At 43.4% G+C, this 19,890-nt stretch overlaps 2 protein-coding genes across 5 annotated transcripts in view; one reads left to right on the forward strand and one right to left on the reverse strand.

Annotated features, from left to right (window-relative positions):
- SLC5A1 (solute carrier family 5 member 1) overlaps positions 1 to 12,276 on the forward strand; it is a 38,758-nt gene extending 26,482 nt beyond the window's left edge. For all 4 annotated transcript variants that reach the window (XM_048322404.1, XM_048322406.1, XM_048322405.1 and 1 more), the window contains 10 exons: positions 2,441 to 2,546; positions 2,778 to 2,858; positions 3,214 to 3,434; positions 4,374 to 4,509; positions 5,271 to 5,378; positions 6,310 to 6,460; positions 7,060 to 7,228; positions 8,244 to 8,459; positions 8,764 to 8,866; positions 9,654 to 12,276. In XM_048322404.1, coding sequence (XP_048178361.1) covers positions 2,441 to 2,546; positions 2,778 to 2,858; positions 3,214 to 3,434; positions 4,374 to 4,509; positions 5,271 to 5,378; positions 6,310 to 6,460; positions 7,060 to 7,228; positions 8,244 to 8,459; positions 8,764 to 8,866; positions 9,654 to 9,877 — 1,515 coding nt within the window. In that variant the 3' untranslated portion in view covers positions 9,878 to 12,276. The remainder of the gene's footprint in view (positions 1 to 2,440; positions 2,547 to 2,777; positions 2,859 to 3,213; positions 3,435 to 4,373; positions 4,510 to 5,270; positions 5,379 to 6,309; positions 6,461 to 7,059; positions 7,229 to 8,243; positions 8,460 to 8,763; positions 8,867 to 9,653) is intronic.
- A 3,518-nt stretch (positions 12,277 to 15,794) lies between these two features.
- Positions 15,795 to 19,890, reverse strand: part of RSPH14 (radial spoke head 14 homolog) — a 76,592-nt gene continuing 72,496 nt past the window's right edge. The window contains exons 5-7 of the mRNA XM_048322408.1: positions 19,622 to 19,847; positions 18,150 to 18,286; positions 15,795 to 17,139 (exon numbers count right to left, since the gene is read on the reverse strand). Of these exons, the coding sequence (XP_048178365.1) occupies positions 16,880 to 17,139; positions 18,150 to 18,286; positions 19,622 to 19,847 (623 nt within the window). The 3' untranslated portion in view covers positions 15,795 to 16,879. The remainder of the gene's footprint in view (positions 17,140 to 18,149; positions 18,287 to 19,621; positions 19,848 to 19,890) is intronic.

The following is a 19,890-nucleotide window of genomic DNA, read 5'->3' on the forward strand; positions in this document are numbered from 1 at the left end:
CCTTGATGTGTTGAAATACTACGTAGTGTACTTAATATAGTTATAACAATGCATTCTAGTGAGCAGTATCACACATCAGGTTGTGTGACTCTTGCTGTGCTCTTTCTGGCACAGTGCCACCACCATGTGAGGATCAGATTCCCTGTGCACACCTCTACAAGGTCCTCACCATTTCTCTTTCCCTGCAGAAACCCATTTTCTGTGGGTTTTGTTGATTTCTTACCTCGCTTTGTGGCTAATCAGCCACTTGACAGACAAGGACATGCTGCAAGGAGTTCATCCTTGGGATCAGGACACGTGATCTTTGAGCCCAAAGGATTTCTGTCATACAGGGGCCTCACCTGTACCTGCTCCCTAAGTGTGCAGCACACTGTGAGTAGTGCCCACAGCAGCTTGCAGAGGCTTTTTAGCCACAGTGTTGATGATATTGGTCATTATGCCAAAGGAAATGGTCTGGTAAAAATAAAGTCTTGATGGATAGCAATAGACTAAGTTATGACAAGACAAAAGGCAATTAAGGTCTGAAATCAGACCTTGTGTTTTGAAGAAATCAGAAATAGTAAACTGGAGCTTCTAAATCTGTTACAGCATTTCCTTTCTGTTCATTGTGCATAATTTCAATAGGAAATCTATGGGCATAGACTTGCCAGGGGGAAGAGGAAGAGAAGGATAACCTCCTCCTAGGAGTGCACAGTGCAGACGTTAAAGAGTAGGTGCCCCTTCCCTGATGCCCACAGCTGTCATGGGTCTGGCCAGTTGCTCCTTTGTGATCCATGCCTTGTAGAGATAGCTTGTAACATAAAGGAATGAGTCACTCTAATAAGAGTGATAAAGATTAAATAGTGTCCATAAAACAGTATAAATGGAGAAACAAGGAAATATTGGAAGGCAATAATCTAACTGGGAAGGAGGAGCAGTGAAGTTGGAAGGTAACTCAGCAATTTGAAGAAACCAATACATTGCTCAGAATGCTCAATAATTAACTACATTTCTTTCTGGGAATCATTTTAGGACCATTAATATGTAATGAAAGGTAGGCTAAGCTAAAGCCAAGAACATTAAAAGAAAGCTCTGGGACATAGACTGACTAGTGGTGTGAAAAGATAGGAAAGAAATTACCATAGAGAGATGGGGCAAAGGATATGGTCTGACAGCCACCGGGGTAAGAGCTAAAGGTCCTGGTGCCCAGTTCCAAACTAAAGCCTGTAAGAAATCTGCTCCAGAGTCAGAGTTTTGGGAGTGGGATACTCTGTTGTGACTCACACTCTGATCCACAGAAGTTGCTGTATCGTGCCAGGGCAGTTGGGGCCACAGAAGTCCGGCCTCTTCCTCGTTCTTCAGCATGAAGCAGGGTGAGGTCCTGCCCCTACAGTCTTAGTTTCAGTGTTTGGAATGAAGATGGTTTTTCTCTCTGGAATCTCACAGCTCCCAGGCTGCATCACTCCCTGTGGGGATGTGTGCCCTGCTCTCCCCAGGGCAGCAGCAGGGCCAGGGCTGTGATCCCCGGCTCTGGCTGGCCCCTGGAGCCCCCGCAGGGATGGCTTTAGCCCAGGGCTCGGGCAGAGCTGTGTGTCTTTGCTTCAGCTTGTGATCCCACGGAGACTTGCTGTTACCTGGGGATAGGAGCCCCTGTGCAGAGCCCTCAGACCGGTGGTGTGGATATAAAGGGAGGAGGGTGGGTGGGCTGCACAGGACCCCACGAGCTGGATGAAAGCATAATTTATAGTACTGCATCACAAGTGCACTGGGGCAGATGATTCTGATTGCAAACTTGTATAAATGACATTGATGCAAATTATCTCTAAATCAGGAACTGGTTTAATGTGATTAATATCCCAGTGTTACTCTGAAACATGAACAATTCCTTTCTTATGCAAGAGCTAAATAAAGGTCTCCTCTGTTAGCCAGCTGCTGTCAATTCTTGTAACAGGAACTTAAAGGTAGAAACAATGTAAGATGTTTGCCTTTAATGCAAATACACTGTTTGTCCCGAACCAGCAAGATGAGCTACACCACATGTGAGCAGTAAAGGGACAGAGGCTTGTGGAGTGGCACTGAAGGAAGAGAACTGTGCTGTGTCTTAGAGGTGTCACACAGTCCAGCCCTGCACAAATGGAACTCACACTCGGTTTTAAGCAGTTTGTTTTGAATCTGTCTCTCAGTGCCTAAGCACTGATCAGTGAGGTGACTGTCTAGAGAAAACACTCCTGTTGAAAAAGGCCTGGAAATTCTCTGAGAAATGTTACACCTCTGGTACTAAGAACTCCACAGCTCTGAGGGGACATTGGCAAGGGCACAAAAATGGCTTCTCTTTTCTTTTTGGTTTGTGTGGGTAGTACTACAAGGGGCAGAGTTGTGTATTTCAGTGCCCTCATCATGGAAGTGTAACATGTCATCATGAACCTAAACATTGCTGAACCTATCATTTTTTCTTTTCTAGGCCGACATATTCTCTGGAGCTGTATTTATCCAGCTGGCCATTGGGCTGAATCTTTATGTGGCCATAATTATCCTGCTTTTTATTACTGCTCTTTACACCATCACAGGTGAGTTTGCAGAGCAGTCTGATAAATCAAAGAAGCTGGGGGAACCAGAAGAAAGAGAAGACGGAAGGTGCAGAAAAAGAGAGAAATGAAAACTTGAAAGGGAGGTTATTTACAGTGGTCTTTGAAAAACAGAGATGGTGAGAAAAGGGAAAAAAAAAAAAAAGCAGCGCATATCCACAGAGACATTTGCCCAGAGCTGACTTATTTGTCCTGACTTTTCTCTGCCATCAGGTGGCCTTGCAGCTGTGATTTACACAGACACCTTACAAACATTCATCATGGTAGTGGGATCCTTTATTCTCATGGGATATGGTAAGTAAATCAGATGACTTAAACTGGAATGTTCAGCCACAAATCCTGGAGTGGATATGGGAATGAATCCTGCAGAGTGAAACTGTTACCTTAACCAGCAGGTTTCAGCTCATATATCTATTTAATCAAGGAAGAAAATAGGCATGTTGCCAAAAGTCAGGCATATTGCCAAAGCCCTTTAGTCACTGAGTCACTCTGTCTCCTAAGCACAAGTGAATGTGTAAGGTAATAAACAGCATCCCATGACAGTATTTTTATGTCCACATTAAGGAGGTTTCCCTTCTCATTCTCTCAAGCTCTATTTGAGATTTCAGTAATAAATCCTTTATCACTACTTTTATTTTGTATTTTTCAGCATTTGCTGAAGTAGGAGGGTACGAGGCTTTCATGCAGAAGTACATGGAAGCGATTCCATCCAACATATCCTATGGAAATATCGTGGTGGATCCGGAGTGCTACGCTCCTCGTAAGGATGCCTTTCACATCTTCCGAGACGCTGTCACCGGGGATCTGCCATGGCCAGGGCTCATCTTTGGCATGAGCATCCTTGCCATGTGGTACTGGTGCACGGATCAGGTACTGTGGGAGCCAAATGCCTTGGAAAGGCCAAACACAGAACTCTGGGGTCCAGTGTGATCTTCCCCTGTAATGCAAAGCTGGGCCACAGAACTGGCTGTTATTTCAAGACTGGTCAGTGACTTTTCAGTTCCTGGTTTCTAGATACCTCTCACATGAAAGAAAACGGAATGGGTGTTCTTTCAAATCTTCCTGCATAACTGTGCCCAGCAGATTCTGTGTCTGCCTCCTTTATCATTTTTTGTGTGTGACCATGTGTGAAAACACAGAGAGGTCATGCTGTGAACACTTACTTAGGAAACCATGCAACAAATGACTCTTGTTAGACTGGGTCTAGGTACCATTCCCTTTTCAGTAAGACAAGTTTGTTTCCTATATATGCAGCTTTCCTCTTTGTCTGCATAGTCTTGGGGGGATGTTCTTTATATGTCTGGTCTTTCAGCCTGGAGACTCTTCCCCAATCATCCTTCTGTCTAAAACCTACTGTACAGTTTGCCCAAGAGATCACACTGACATGAGAAAAGGAAAGTGTGCCTCTGCACCTGCAACATGTGAATGTGTCTCTAACAAGTGATTCATCTGCATCCTGAATTGTGAGAAAGATCATCCTCACAATTTCTAAACAAATTAACAAAACCCCCAATGTAACTGTATTTACTGCTCAGTTAAATATTCTATTCCTTTTTAGCTTTTTAGTCTGTCTGCTTAAAAAACTGCTTGTGAGAGAAGTCTTACCTCTCAAATATACACCAGATAAGTGATATTTTCCTTTACTTATTTCATTCATATCCTTTGATTTTCATGTAGTTTTCATTTTTCCTAGGGGCAGAAATGCTAAATAGGCTCTTTTGCTATCATAGAACTTAAGAAGCACCTTGCATCTGGAACACGGCATGATGTGATCATGGAAATGTTATACCTGCCATGTCTCATTGACAGGTTATTGTCCAAAGATGTCTCTCTGGCAAGAACATGTCCCATGTGAAGGCTGGCTGTATCATGTGTGGGTACCTCAAACTCTTGCCTATGTTTATCATAGTGATGCCTGGAATGATCAGCCGTATTTTGTACACAGGTATGATATGGATACAGAAATGCAAAGTTCTTGCTGCCTGCCTTTCATTGCCAATCTTTCTGTCCCTTCCAAAATATCTGTTAGACTGTCATCTTCTCATCCAAATAGTCCAGGCACCTACAGCTAACTACACTGTAAGAAGCCACAGGTCTTCCTGTTTTCCCTGTTCCCAGATTTCTGCTGATGCTATTGCTGTCTGTTTTCGGGGAAAGAAATGCCACAGTGTCCCTCCCCAGCTGTCTGTTTGTTACAGCCCCACTCTGACTGAATGAGTGGAAAATGCTGTCCAGGATGGATACTCTGCTGGCAATTGGAGGGACAGGGCCATTAGTCACAGACTGCAGGGTTTGGGCCATGGGCAGTCCTGAGGGCAGACTGGGGAAATGCCACCCTCCCAATCTCCCTGACCAGCCAAGAGTTTGGCTGTTTGGCAGCAGGCAGAGGAGAGAGGTTCAGGCTGCAGCGAGTGGGCTTTGTGTTCCTCTGCTTGTTTTTCTACTTGCTCTCCTTGTGTTCAGCCCTGGTCTGACAAATGACTGCTGATTTTCTTTTGACCTGCAGCACCTGTCAGTATTCTTTTAGAGAGGAAAGGAGGGAAAAAGGCTTAGAATCACCTTCCTCCCTTCCAGCAAACCAAGGATGAAATCAAACATAACAATCCGGTGGCTCAACACAGAGATACATTCTAGAAGCTGTATTAATTTGGGAGCAATCTGTTGTTTATAGGACCTTGTCTCAGTGTCTCATTATCCTCTCCTCAGATGTGGTGGCTTGTGTTGTGCCTGAAGTCTGTCAGCACTACTGTGGCACCTCAGTGGGCTGTACAAATATTGCTTATCCAAAAATGGTAGTGGAGCTCATGCCAAAGGGTAAGACACTGTCTGTATTTGTTGTTTCTTTGTTTTAGGAAAGCTGGAGCTGCCAGACTGTAAAAACAAGTGATAGAGGGAGTCCAAGACCCATCTTTAGTTCCAAAATTCTTGCTAGAATTAAGTACTATTAACCAAAGTGGTTGTCTGTATTAGCTGTGGGTGCAGAATAGCTCCACACTGACAGTGTCAGCTCTCAGCTGGCAAATACTCAGTGTTGAAATGGTAAATGAACTCCCTTTTTGTGAAGGTAAAAAATAACTTGCTTGGCCAATGATTTATAAAAGACTCCTTGCCAGATGTCTGAGCTGGAGGCCTATTCCTGTGGTCCTCCTGCCAACCCCATGAAGGTGGGTGCTGGCTCATAAGGCAAAAAAGCCAGGTTATTATTATAGAGACCATGGCACTTCCCTGATAGCTTTGGTACTGCCCCATCATATGATAACTGTTGTTCATAGGATTGTTAAAATCCTGCAGTACTTCCCCATGCTCTGTGACCAGACCACACCACCTGGAAAAGTGTCTTACTCTGGTTTTTAGACAGTAAAAAAACTTGGGGTTTTTGGCAAATACCTGGTTTACAAATATACTACAAGCAAGTGAGCACAAACAAGAGGAATTATTTTTATAACTGTTGGGAAAAGTCTGCTTCATACTATTTTCTTTTTATTCCAGCATTTAATCAGGCAGCATTCACTAAAGAAGTAGCTATGTGCTAAAAGCTCAAGAGTTTCCCTGGCACTGCTCTAAATAGCTTTTTCCAAGCCCTGCTTGCCTGGCAAGGGAACGTCAGGCAGGATTTTACGTCAGGCACATAAATGTGCCAGATACGCTCAGAGCTGGCCGATGGAAAGGGTCGGAGAAGCACCTGGTGCCAGGTACTGAGGCTCTCCACGGAATGCTCACCCTCATTCCCATCTTCTTGTTTCAGGTCTGCGCGGTCTGATGCTGTCAGTCATGCTGGCCTCCCTTATGAGCTCCCTGACTTCCATTTTTAACAGTGCCAGTACTTTGTTCACGATGGACATTTACACCAAATTTCGGAGCCGGCCATCCGAGAAGGAGCTGATGCTGGCTGGCAGGTGAGCGCAGCCGAGCCTCCCCTCTGCACAGATCCCGAGCATTCCATGGGCGCAGGCTGCCTCCTCCCAAAATCCCAGCGCCGGCTGGAGCCTGCCTGGCAGAGCTGCAGTGACCTCCTGTGGCCGGAGCGGCTGTCCCGCCCCACGCGCTCCTGGGAAAACGCACCGTGCTCCCGAAGGAATAGACGGTGTGCAGGAAGCAGCCAAGCTAATTCCCACTGCTTCCCACTGCTATTCGAAGGGAAATATTGTCAATTATTTTCCTGGGCTCCGTGCTGCACCAGACTGCAGCATCAATGAACTAGTTCTAGTTGATCTGCTATTGATTTGTCTCTGGACATAACAACCATAGGAAAAAAGTTATTTTCTATGTTTTGATTGCACATTTAACCGTGTGCTGATGGATAGTTGACAAATACAATACCTAACTTGGATTTCTTTTGTTTGTTCAGTGCTAATTGGCCATTATAATTGATTTCACTAGTTGAAATACAAAATGAACATGTAAATTATTGATTAATTGCTGGGGTTTTTTCTTTCTGATAGATCATAGATACTTCTAAGCAGATGGCTAATTGAATATCTGGCTATGTTCACAGGGCTTTTATGTTACTTTTAATTGGCATCAGCATTGCCTGGGTTCCTGTGGTGCAGTCAGCTCAGAGTGGGCAGCTCTTTGATTATATTCAGTCAGTTACCAGCTACCTGGGACCTCCCATTGCTGCTGTTTTCCTGCTTGCTGTCTTCTGCAAGCGTGTCAATGAGCAGGTAAGTGCAAATTAGGAAACAGGTATGCTGCATGTTCCTTTAGGAATTGGGAGAACTGTTTTGTTTTTTGTTTATGAGCAACTGCTTCTTGTTTATTTTAATCCCAGTATAGCCCAGGGATTCTGTGTCGCCATACCCCAAGGCCCAAGATTTCAGACATCAGTTTGAAAAAGTTCTTTCATAGTCTGATAGATAAACAGTCACCTAGGAATTCATAGATAGCTCTGAAGCTTAGGTTATCTATCACTTTGCCAAGAAGTGTGTTAAATGGATAATCTTTGGACTCATATTTGAAAGTTATCATTTAGGATATTGGTCACCAAGCTGCTTTACCAAACATATCACCTCTTACCTGTCCTGTCCAGTTCGGTTTTGAATATCCCCAGGAATGGAGACTCCACAGTGTCTCTAGGCAACCTGTTCCAATGGTCAAGCATCTTTACAGTAAAACAAAAAAAAATTACGTTTAAACAGAATTTCCCATATTTCAATTTGTGCCCACACATGTGTCTATTATACTTTGGGCTGGAGTACTGTACACCAGGCACCCACCAACACTACTGAGAATTAACTCATTACTCTCAGGACCATTGGCAGGTAAACCAGACACATATTTCAGAAAGGATGACACAACATTCTGGCTGGTTCCATTGTGCCAGAGCTGTCACAGATTAGGCCTTCAAAGGTAAAAAGGTATGAGAACAGGCCCTGGGGTGTGCAATCCATGGCTGAAGCCTGTCCTGTAGGAGAGAGTTGTGTGGAGAGCCAGATGGACTGTGAGAAATGGACGAGGTGTCCTGAGGTGTGCCTGACATCTCAGAGCTGGTCATTGCCCCTTTCATCTGTACTCATACACTGAGCTGTAAATAAGGTCACTGAAGTATCTGGGTTAAAACCCACATGCCAAAGCCATTGTAACACATAACTACAACTGTGTTTTCTCCAGCAACTGTTTGAGAGCTCAGAGTTTATTTCCATCCTGAAATTACTCATTTTGATCCCTTCTTGTCCGCAGGGTGCCTTCTGGGGCCTAATTGTTGGGCTGCTGGCTGGACTCAGCAGGATGATTGCAGAGTTTGCCTACGGAACTGGCAGCTGTGTGGCCCCTTCCAACTGCCCCTTCATCATCTGTGGCATTCACTACCTTTACTTTGCAATTATCCTCTTTGGGGTTTCCGCCATCGTCATCCTGTCAGTCTCCTTCATGACCAAGCCCATTCCTGATGTACACGTGAGTATTACTGCAGTCCTGCTCCCCCAGAAATGGAACACAATGAAACCATCAGTTTTAAAGCCTGGTACTTGGTGTATTACCTCTTGACATTTCAGCTACCCCCAGCATACAGCTCTTGTACAAAAGCAAAGGAAATAGTCTTCATTTACCTGTCACAGATCTTCAGTGACTCCTAACAGCCTTAGACATACCAGACATTTGGGATGCTGTGGTCTTACAGCTGGCTCAGGTGCTGGCCAGGTTGGTTGGTCTCTCTGTAGTCAGACCATGGATCAATTAAACTCCTTTTGTTCCGTGGCAGCTTTACCGCTTGTGCTGGTCCTTGCGGAACAGCAAAGAAGAACGGATTGATCTCGATGCAGATGAGGAGCAGGACAAAGCTGATGAAAAAGATGATGAATCAGGTAACTGTTGAATACCTAGAGATTCTGTCATATATGTGAGTATCCCTACTTCATTCCTGAAGGAACATTGACGTGTTTGATAGTTGAAGACGTCCTCCCTTCCCCCAACAAAACCTCAGCCCGCACAAATTTAAATGGCTCATGAGCTGCCTTTACCAAGGCAGCTTTGTCAAGTTCAGTGTAAATCAGAAGTGAAGTGGATTTGAAGGGAGAAAATCTTATTCTCGTGGTAGCTGAGTGGCAGCTCTAGGACTAAACCAATGGCAGTGCTCTGGGTCAGAGGCACTGTGCATTGGCAGAACTGTGTGACTCCAGCACTTGGAGGGAATTCACCTGGAAATAGTGGGTTGTGGTCAGGATTGAAGGCACCATGAAAGCAGACTGCAAGCCCACCTGCTCTCTTTACTGGGTTTCTGGTTCTGCTCCCAAGTTCATCAGTATCCTCAAATTCATTTAGTTGTCTTTCAATTAAGAGTGTAGAAAGTATTGAAAAAATGGGGTTTAAGCTTTGAAGCATAGTCTGCTTCTCCAATACCAGGCCAAGTCTCTTGGCTGCAAAAGGCCCAAGTTCCTTCTGCAGAAGGCTCTCTTGGAACATGTAGAAAATCCCTCTTCTCCCAGGTGAGCTGTGAAAACACAGTATTAACTTGATTCCTGTACTGTTTCGTACTAAAATGTTTCCACTGAATTATGACCATAAATTGGAACGGGAATGTGCTCAATCCCAGAGATCAAGTACATGCCATGATCTGTACTCACTTTTCCTGACCAGTGTTATTCCTTCCAGTTAATGAGGAAAACCAGGAGGACCCGGGATGCTGCAGGAAAGCTTACAACTGGTTCTGTGGCTTGGATCAACAGAAAGGCCCCAAACTGAGCAAGGAAGAAGAGGAGGCACTGAAGAAGAAACTGACGGACACCAGTGAAGTGCCACTGTGGAGAAACGTTGTGAATATCAATGGCATCATCCTCTTGACTGTGGCTGTGTTTTGCCATGGCTACTTTGCATAAAACTCTGATCACAGTCCTGAAATTATACTGCATTGTTCAAGCAAAAATGATGGCTTATAGATTTACAGAATTAGATACACATTGTATTTTCATCATCTACATTTGTAACACATCAGGGTGATTTACTCAGTGATTTTGTGATCATAATTTCAACAATGTAAACATGAAGGCCACTGGGATTTCAAGAGAGAGAATTTCTATTTAGACATTGAACCAATCCAGGGCTAACTGAGGTTCAGAATTTCCATCCAATGTTCTCTCTGCTCATGATACATTTCATATTTTAGGTTCAGAATAAGGCTGCGTGAGCCATATTTCATATCAGGTTTTGTGAACTATCTTTTAGGGTTGACGATACTATTTTGATTTTCAACCCATCTTCTGATCACTCAATTTCCTTTTCCTTTGGCTATGATAATTTGATTGCAAAATACCAACAACCATCGAGGGACTGTATTACAAACTCAAATTAAAACATTGTTTTTGTCCCTCCAAACATGGGATATCTTAAGTAAAGGATTTATGTATATATCAATGTATTTGACCCTATATATAACTTTCCATATCACTTTCCCCCCCTTTTTCTCACTTTCCTTTGGGTTGTGTTTCTCAGCTGTCAGTGGAACACTAACCTCTGAATTGATCCCATTTTGAAATTGGGGAACACCTGTCATGATGATCCTAAAAAGAATTTTGCTTACATTACACTGTCTGTTTAAGGTTAACCCCCAAACGTCCTCCTCTCTTGATATTTTAATATGTACTTATACTTGAATGTGAAGCTTTTTATACAAAATACATATATATACACAGGCAATACATTCTATATATGCGCTATATATATTACATATATTTTAAATATATATTTATGTGTGTGTGTATATATATTTATTTTTTACTGATCGGTTCCCACCCTGGTGTGTCAAGGACCTCTTTACTGTGAGGTTAGAGTCAATGCACTGCCTCTCTGTATGGACTATGCTACAAACCAGCCCATGGTGAAACATCCACAGCATTGGAATGCTGGCTGCATTTTGCAAATACATTGAAGGGCTCTGTACCACTTTTCTGCAAAGCTATAAATCGTTCCTCTAAAGATTTCATTGAGAAATAGGATTCCTGCTGCATGGTAGCATGAGTTAGCAGTTCAGGAAGGAGAATAGTCACAGCTGTGGGATATCAGCTAAACCAGGCTGATTGTCTCCACTTGATAAGTTTGGTACCAGCTGGGGACACAGGAAAAGACAGATTTAACACTTCAAAGCAAAAAACAATAGATCTTCTTTTCATTTCATTCAGCTTCCTGGGGAATCAAGTGTAGAAAGAAGATGCTGGTTGCTCAATCAGGCAGCGCCACAATTCCCTGTTCCTTGTTGCACGTGTTGGTGGGACTGTGCTGTCCCAAAGCATTCCCGAGGTTCTGCCACAGGATCCTCCGGACTGGCAGCAAGTGCAGCAGAAGGGGAAAGCAGTGCAACCCCTCCATGTGCCACAGCACACTGCTCTGGCTCTGGGCTTTCACCACACTGCTCTGGCTCCTGGGCTTTCATCACTCGCACTTCATAATCTCCTGGCATGATCTTTGCTTCATTTGGATCTAACCCCAAATGTTCTGGATTCCAGCAGAATTGCTGCTCTTCAGTAGAACTGCTTCTATTCAGCATAATCCCTGCAGGGTCCTTTGCATACACCAGATCAAATCAATACCTCAGAAATATCAGTGCAAACCTTGTTTTCCTTACACTTAACACAGTGATAGAGTATTTTAAAGACCATGGAATTAACTGTATTTAATGAACTATGAAGACTTCTATGTATTAAAGTATTTGTATATTTTGAAGTATTTGGTATCCACAAAGTGATGGGGTTTTTATATAATATGATAGAAGACAGAGAAACTTCATTTGGTGTCTAGGTTTCAGCTCTGGGTAATAGTAATGGATGAAAAGCAAACAAGGAAGATGTCACTGAGGACTGCCCAGATCCCTCTTTGTCATTCTTTGCTACAAAAATATGGTGAAATTATAAAGCTATTTGAATAAAGACAAATAACACAAGTGATTTTCTGGCAGTCTGAGCAGCCTTTGGATGACCTCCTGGTTAATCAGGCATTGTTGCATGATTTTGCTCCTCAGAACTACAGAGATTTGAAAATCTAACCTGCAGTTTCCATGGGATATTCACTGTATGTCCTCAGCAACCTGATTTCATTCTGGTCTGAAAATGGATGTTGTGGTGGGAAGAGCTCAAGTGTTTACATGAAGTTTGACAGCTACTGTTGACTCCTGTAGTTTTGTAAAATTTCAAAGAAATATTGCCTGATATTGTGAAAAGCTGATAAAATTATAATGTTTAGCTAACATTAAATGCCAATTCAGGTTGGTAGCTATTGCATTCAAGGATCGTTTCATGATTTTAAGGAAGAAAATGTCTTTTCTTCAGTTCTCAGGGGAGCTCTGTCCATGAGCTGGTTTTGGGGACACTCAAATAAAAGTAGTAGCTCACTGTCCTGGGCATTCTCATGCTTTAGAGATGAGAACTGTGAGCACACTCTTGTTCCCCATGTTTGACTTTACATTTGAAATACTTCCGGTTAGTGGTGAGACTCCAAATAAATCTCTGCCTCACAGCACAAAGTACCTGCATGGCATGTACAGCATAACAGCTCTATTTCAGGGGATCTTGAGACAATCTGATCTTACTCTGTCAGGTAAGATACAGGGTTAAAGTTTATTTTAATGGACTTTAGTTAGATATGCAGAATTATTTTAGTAAAATAAAATAAAATAAAATATGCACTTAGTAGCACTGTCAGCCAATTGTGACACTGCACTGTAAAAAACACACACTAAGCAAAATCTTCCATTTAAGAATTACTACGTAGTTCTTGGGAAAAATCCTGAAAAAGGGTAATCGCTGTTCATTTATGTTTTAATTTTTCTATATGGCCCACAAAAATGTATCCAAGCATCTCACAAATGTTTAGTATTAATGATGATGAGAACACTTGGTTCTTAGAACTCAGAATTTGGGTTTATTCCTATTTTGTTACTGAAAAAGCTCATGCACTGCAATGCTGGGGGAGGGAAGGTCTTTGACTTCACTTGGAACAAATTGCAGTAACCATGGTTTGGTTTTAAGGAGACTGTCTGGCCGTGTTGAATTAGGCTATGGCACAAGGCTGAGTTCCTCAGGTGCAGGCAGTTGTGGTGATTGGAGCCCCATCAGCCGCTGGGATTGCCAAGGCCTCAGCTCCTGCTCCCTGACCTTCTTAATTGCCAAAACCAGGAGTGTTGGTATGAAGTAAAAGCCAAAACAAAAACGAGGAGCAAAGGTAAACAATAAATCCATGTGTTGTCAGTCATTGAATTTGAAGGGCACTTGAGCTCCTTGGTTTGAAGTGTTGAGCCAGAGGACTTTAGAGCTGATGTTTCTGGGGCCAGACTGCACAGAGAAGGGTTGGTCTCAGGTTGTGGGGTGGCAGCAAAGCTGTTCTCAGGAAAGCTTCTGGGTGTTTTAATTTGTTTAGTGGTCTTATGCGCCAGCTGCGGGTGTCTGTGCCCTGCCCTGCAGTGTTCTCTGGGGGAGTAGAGAACCCATAGTGAAGGAAGGGAGCAGCAATCAGAGACCTTCGCTTGTGCTGAACTGAAAATCCATAGTCCCAGATTTAATAACAGTGGGCAATACACTGCTGAGAAAGATGGGTAATGCAAAAAACCCCAGGTTTTACTTGGTGATTCGTGGCATTTTCTCATGGAGTGTGTATTGCAGGCCTATAGGACAGAGCAAAACTTCACTCACTCCAATTTCTAATTGTTGTTCTGATGCAAGACAGTATAACCAGTGCCTTGGGTTATCACTCTTATTACTAAAAAAATAGGGGGCAGCTCTGAGAAAGAATAATTCCCCTGGAGCTCCTATGCCCACCCTCTCCCCACCTGGCAGAGTTGAGGCCAGAGCAGCTGTGCCTGCTTGGGTCAGCACCTCCCCTACTTTTATTAAGGTACCTGGAAGAGCTTCAAGCTGTGGTAAGTGAGAGTTTGTTGTTACTCTGTGTAGTATTTTTGTTTACAATACTGGACCCTATAACTTTAAAAATGTAGCTTATATGCCGAGTATCCTAAAACAAATTAAAAAAATGTGTTTTATTCATTCAAGTTGCAAATTTTGTCTTGCTAAAAATAGGTTCCGTGCTTTGAGCATATTACCTTTGTGTGAAGCTGTCTCTGCCCTTCTGGTTTAATGTAATTAGGCAAATCTGACTTTTCCAGACTATTTTGTCCTTAGACAAATCTCTCACTACATGGTTTTCTAATATTTTTTCAATAGAAAATGTAGTGCTGGGAAGCAAATATACTTCCTGCTTTGGAACATGAAGACATGGAATTAAAAGCTGCAATTTTCCAGAGCAGGACAGAATGGTTTCCATCCCTTGGCCTTCTGAAAGCATATAGGGACAGGGGAAATGAGTCTGTAGTTTCAAGAGCAAAGAGCCATGACATTCTTAACCCTCTGGAAGCTGTTAGAAAAAATGCAACATTAACTCTGCCTGGGTGGGACACAAGACTCCACAGGAGGTCTTGTTTCCCATGGATGCAGCTGTCTTGTCTTCTGGTGTTGCTGAGGATTGTGGGGCAACTGGTTTGAAAACTCAGTCTGTATAGAGTGTAACTGCATTAATTCCAGTATTGATTATAACTGGGCCTTAATAATTGCTGGCTTCAAGCTACAAAGGCAAATCGCTTTCATTGATGTTAAAAATCTGCCTTGGTGCTAAAGCCATTGGAGCATAGAGCACTGGGGAGGGCAGAGTGCTAAAACCAGAGACTTGCTGTAGACACAGCATTTCCTTTGAAACAGTGAGTTTAATTAGAGTGTGAGGTGCCAGATCCTGAGATGTTAATTTAAGTATTTATAATGTGCATGAAGCGATTCAAAAAGATCTTCAGCATTTTTGTGACCGAGTCTGTGGTGGCTATATTATGGAGTATTCTCAGCTGAAAGCTAAGTCAGTCCAGGGAAAGTGTTCATCAGCTGTTTCTTTGATCCACGCAACTGTTTCACTGACACCTACAGTGCTAATTAATTCCCAGCCTCATGAACTAGGGACTCTTGTCTCTCATCCCAAAGTAGGGAATTAGCCCTTGGCAGAGCATGTGACTTTCAATTATTTTATCTGCAACCTTTTTGTCAACAATGCAGCTTTGTAAGTAGAAAACCCCAACTAACAGTGTTTTGTGGCTGTTCTGTACGTAGACTTTGAATTCTGGTGTTTACAGAGGGAGCCCGTGGTCAGAACAGCCCAAGGGAATTCCTGTTGTGCTTGGACTATGATGGTTTCATATTGTCAGGTGTAACAATGCCAAAGTGCTGAGACAAAGGCGGACATGTGGGAGGGCACCACTAGTGTCCATATCTCAGAGTTCACCTGCGGCTTTGTTCCATTTCTGTACTGTGTGTGTATGTAAGATGAGAACACTGATCCATGTAGGGGCTTTTTTGGGAGCAGTTTATATTGTCTTTAAAGCACTGATCAGGCAGATATTTGGAATGCAGTACTTAAGGTCCAAGTCAGCTGAATTTCTTCTACTCAGAGAAGTTCAGTGTGGATGGTCTTATTTCTGCATGTGAACAAGCTAATTATTTTGGGAACTCATTGAAGGGCAATACCTGAATTATCGGGGAAGGCTGTGACAAGATTGGAACTGGGCTAAAATGATGATTGTTACCAGTAAGAGCAGCTGAGCGTACACTGTGCTGCTCTAGTCCTTCAGCATGTTATTAAAGCTGCCTGGCTTCTCTTATTGAGTTGGATGCACTCTGGCACCAATATGTATTACGTACAAGTGCCTTATGTGTTTAAAAGGCAGAGTTCCTCCAAGATCCTGCCTGGAGGGAATGAATCCAACTGACTCAATATTTTTAAATGACATCTTTATAGGAGAAGAAATTCACCCTTTGGTTACATTACGGAAGAGAAACATTTTAACTGTAATCATTCCTACAGGAAGAGTTTATACTGTGTGTAAGGGTAATGCAGTGTGCAGTGTGACCGTGGGTTTGAATGGAAAAGCAGCCCTGACAAATAACCCCTTTTATAAACCTGATGCAGCTTCTTTGTAGCTACAATTCTAGATATAAAACTTCTATGTGAGAACAAAACCCAAGTGAAAACAAATGGGATGTGCTGTGAAGCTGCACCAGCTGCTCTGTCACATCTTCTTCGGTGGCTGAGAATAGCCAGGGTTGTCCTGCTCATTTGTGTTACTTCTTTGCCCAGGCCTCATGCTGAAGCCTCTTAAACTACACTCTTGTAACTGCAGACAGAAGTTTGCAACATGTCTGTAGTGACCAGCCTCGAACTCACAGTGAATAAAATGCTACTGAAACTTCCCACCACTTCCACTGCCTTTCAGCTCAAACCTTGAGGTGCTTTTGTTCTGTACTATCAGCAATTCCAAACATGGGCCAGACCGCTCTCCTTCAACAGGAGAGGGGTCTGGCCCTCTTTTAGTTTTACCAGAGGCTACTCTAGTAAAGGCTTTTCGACTTTGGTCTTAATCCCATGTTCAACAAATGTTTGCAGCAAAATTCATGTAAATTCCCGTTGTTAGATCAATTTGTCAGTACAGACAAGACTGCTGGAGGGGCTAATTGCGAATCTTTCTGTCTAATATAATTAATTATTGATTAATGCTTGATAGGCTGAGGTTTCAAAAAAAAGAAAAAAGAGAATATTAAGAAGAAAACAAAAAAGGTTGGTGTTTCATAAGAAATTCTTGGTAACTTAGGCAATAACTCCTATTGGAGAACTCCACACTTCCTAACTTCTTTCTCCATTTTTTTCTCCACTGTGACACGCAATATCGATGTGAAATTGTTGGCAAGTGACTTTTCAGGAGGAACTGATCCAGAGTAAGTGAGGAAGAGAGTTCTGGTGTTGAAGGTCTCATGTAATCATGTACCTTTTACATCCAGACAACAACAGAGGGCAATAGATCTCTAGAAAAGATCCTGGCTGCAGAGGGGTTTCCATTCGATCACGGTGATGGCGATTTGGGCAGCTCTTTGCACGGCCTCGCTGGGATCATCCAGACACCGCTGAAATGTGTCCCTGTGATCCAGCAGTGTCTGGCGGCCCTCTGGCAGCTCAGCCAGCAGGGTGAGGGTTTTGATTGCATTCAAACGGGCTTTGCTGGTTTCCTCAGCAACCAGCTTCAGTAAAGGTGGAATGGCTTCAGCACCCGTAGCTGAGGATCTCCCTGTAGGGAAATAAACTGGCTTTGAAATGTGTTATGACATCTAATGAACATCCTTTCGGACTGATACGTTCCATTCCCTGCCCAGCTACAGCTCTGAACGGCCCTGGAGGTGCAGTGCACAGAGGCAGAACATGCTCTTTTTTTCAGAGACCAGGGTTGGCTCTCAGCTGTTCATTTTTAAAGAAAAAGATCTTTCATAGTTAAGTTTATCTGCCTTGCACATTAGTATTTCATTTGCAACAAATTATCTAAGTGAGGCACCAAATGATAGAATAAACTATGTTTTGGAGGGGGGTGAGGGGGAGTGGAGTGTGTTAGATGCCTTTAAGAACATCCTCCAGCCTTTCATTTTTAAAGATACTTCAAAGACCGAGATCCATTCCTGAGTTGTCTTTGGAAGCCTGAGAAAGGTTTGCAGAGGAGGACTGGAACACAACTGCTGTTATTAAGAGCCCTTAATGTCTAATTACTCATTCATCACACTGGAAATTTAGCAGTTAGTATTTTCAGTGTCATGTAAGTTACTTGGGAGAGCTACAGACCTTATTAATATTCATTGCTCTCCCAGCTGTGAGAGAGGAGCTACCTCTAATCCCAGAATGTTTCCAGAAAGCAGCGCTCCTCTGCTGAGCACTGGTGATTCAGTGTAGCTCCAGGTATGTGGATCTCTGTGTGGTCTGGACTTGGATGGAAAATGTTCCCCCTCTGGACGGTAATGATGCAGGTGAGGTAGATAAATAATTTCTCGGCCTACTTCAGGGGAATGAAATGTGGAATATCCTGTCCCCCCTAGGCACTGAGGAAGCAACAATAGTTGCTCAAGACAATTATAAAGAAATGCCCCAATCTTAGAGTTTCTTGACGAGCATTAAAACTGTCAGAAACTGAGGACTTGGGGAGTGGGGGGGGGGGGGGGGGGGGGGGGAGGGAAAATGTTTTGTTTTGTTGCTGAGTTGCCCTAGAATTGGATTTCTAGGAGGTACCCCAACAGAATTGCCTCTGTCTCTCACCCTGAGGTCTAACAGCAGCAAACATCAGCGCTCCTGTTGTGTTAACTCGAACTTCGGGCTGTGTGTCTTCCAGCAGGCTCACCAGCAGAGGAATCACTCCTTCTTTACACACCGCGATTTTCCCCTCTGCATGAGAACTGTGTAGAGAAGATGGTTAAGTTGCTTCCTTGAACAGTGCCTGCTGCCCGAGCAACCCCGCGGCCTCTGTCTACCTGGAGCCCGCAGCCCCGCCCCCGGTGCCACCAGCACTGTCCCACTCCTGCTGTGCTGCCCCTGGAGGGACTGTCCTGCTGGGAGGCACAGGACAGGTGCTGCTGCCCAGCCACCGAGGCGCCCGAGGGGATGGCTGTGCCTGGTGGCTGCTGAACCCACGTGCTGACGCAGTCCTGAGGATACCACACCGGCCTGGGTGGATGAGCTTCACAGGATTTTAGGTTATTTCTAGGTGATATCTGGATTTTTTAAAAAAGCTTTCTATGGTACACTGGACACTGATGGGCAGCTGCATGTAACAGGATGTAGGATTAAGGGTGTTGCTGGTCCTAATTACAATGGAGTTACAAACCTCGCTGGTGAAGCCTCTAGAGATTTTAAAACCTGCTAAATCAAGGAGCTGAAATGAATTCTTCTCCCAGGTCACTTTTATCTCTTTCTTTCCAGCCTCTCTAATGAGGAGAGTATTTAATGTGGCCCAGCTATTGCAGGGACTGAGAATGTAGCTCATGTCCATATTTCAGTTGCATTTTGCTTTCTTTCTATGACTCACATTAATAATACTCTTTTCCTCTAAGACCCCGCTTTATTATAGGCCATGAGGAAAGGTTTTGTGCCAGTTGATATGTAAACTACATCATCTGTAGACCTTTTAAAACTAGACATTTGTTGAACACCTTTATTATATCTTCTGACTGCAGGACAGTGGACTTAAGTTGTTCCTTTCATCCATTCTCTGATACACAAATTTAATATAAAGATTGCTTTTTCTGATCCATCACTGACGTATGTGGCAGCCTGTGGCAGAAAACTATTTCTGTCTTCAATCACAGTGAAAGTTTCCCAGGACCTTTAATTTTCTGAGAGAGAGCACTTTTCCAAAAACATAAGGGAGCTTCTCTCTATCTCTGTAGTGGTCAGAATCCTGTTTCTACAAGATTTTTCAACCAAGAATTTTTTCCTAGCAGTGCTGTACCAGGAAAAAATCTTGACTCCACTGCCAATATTGAAAATGAACAGAAGGAGAAGGAATGACTGATCAGCATCTGCTTTCTTCAGAGATTTATAACAGTTAGGAATTTTTTAAGTCTCGTGTGTCCCATTTTGTTTTACCCATGTGTGCATTCAGGCTGATAGTGCTTCATGTGTGAAATATGGCAGCTTCAGTGTGTGGTGGAACACAGCTGTAAGTGAATGGCATTTATTTACTCCTGGAATTAGTTCTTTTTTGGACGTAAGCATTAGAGAGGTTTCTTTACCTGATTTCTAACAGGACCCAGGCTGCTTTGCTCCTGGTGGCTGTGGAGGGGTGTGAGAGCTTTTCCTTCAGGACAGTAACAACACCAGCTGCCAGGGCTTCAGAAACTTCCACATGGAGACAGTTGGAGAGGGTATCAAGAATTAACTCCTGGATCTCATCCAACTCCGTCTTCAACTTCAGGACCAGTGGGGTAATCAAATTGGCCCGCAGGACACCACCAGCCCCTGCAGAGGAGACAGGGAAGGAACGTGGATGAGGGCTGAATGC

Source organism: Corvus hawaiiensis, chromosome 18, assembly GCF_020740725.1.
Source record: "Corvus hawaiiensis isolate bCorHaw1 chromosome 18, bCorHaw1.pri.cur, whole genome shotgun sequence".
Classification (NCBI taxonomy): Eukaryota; Metazoa; Chordata; class Aves; order Passeriformes; family Corvidae; genus Corvus; species Corvus hawaiiensis.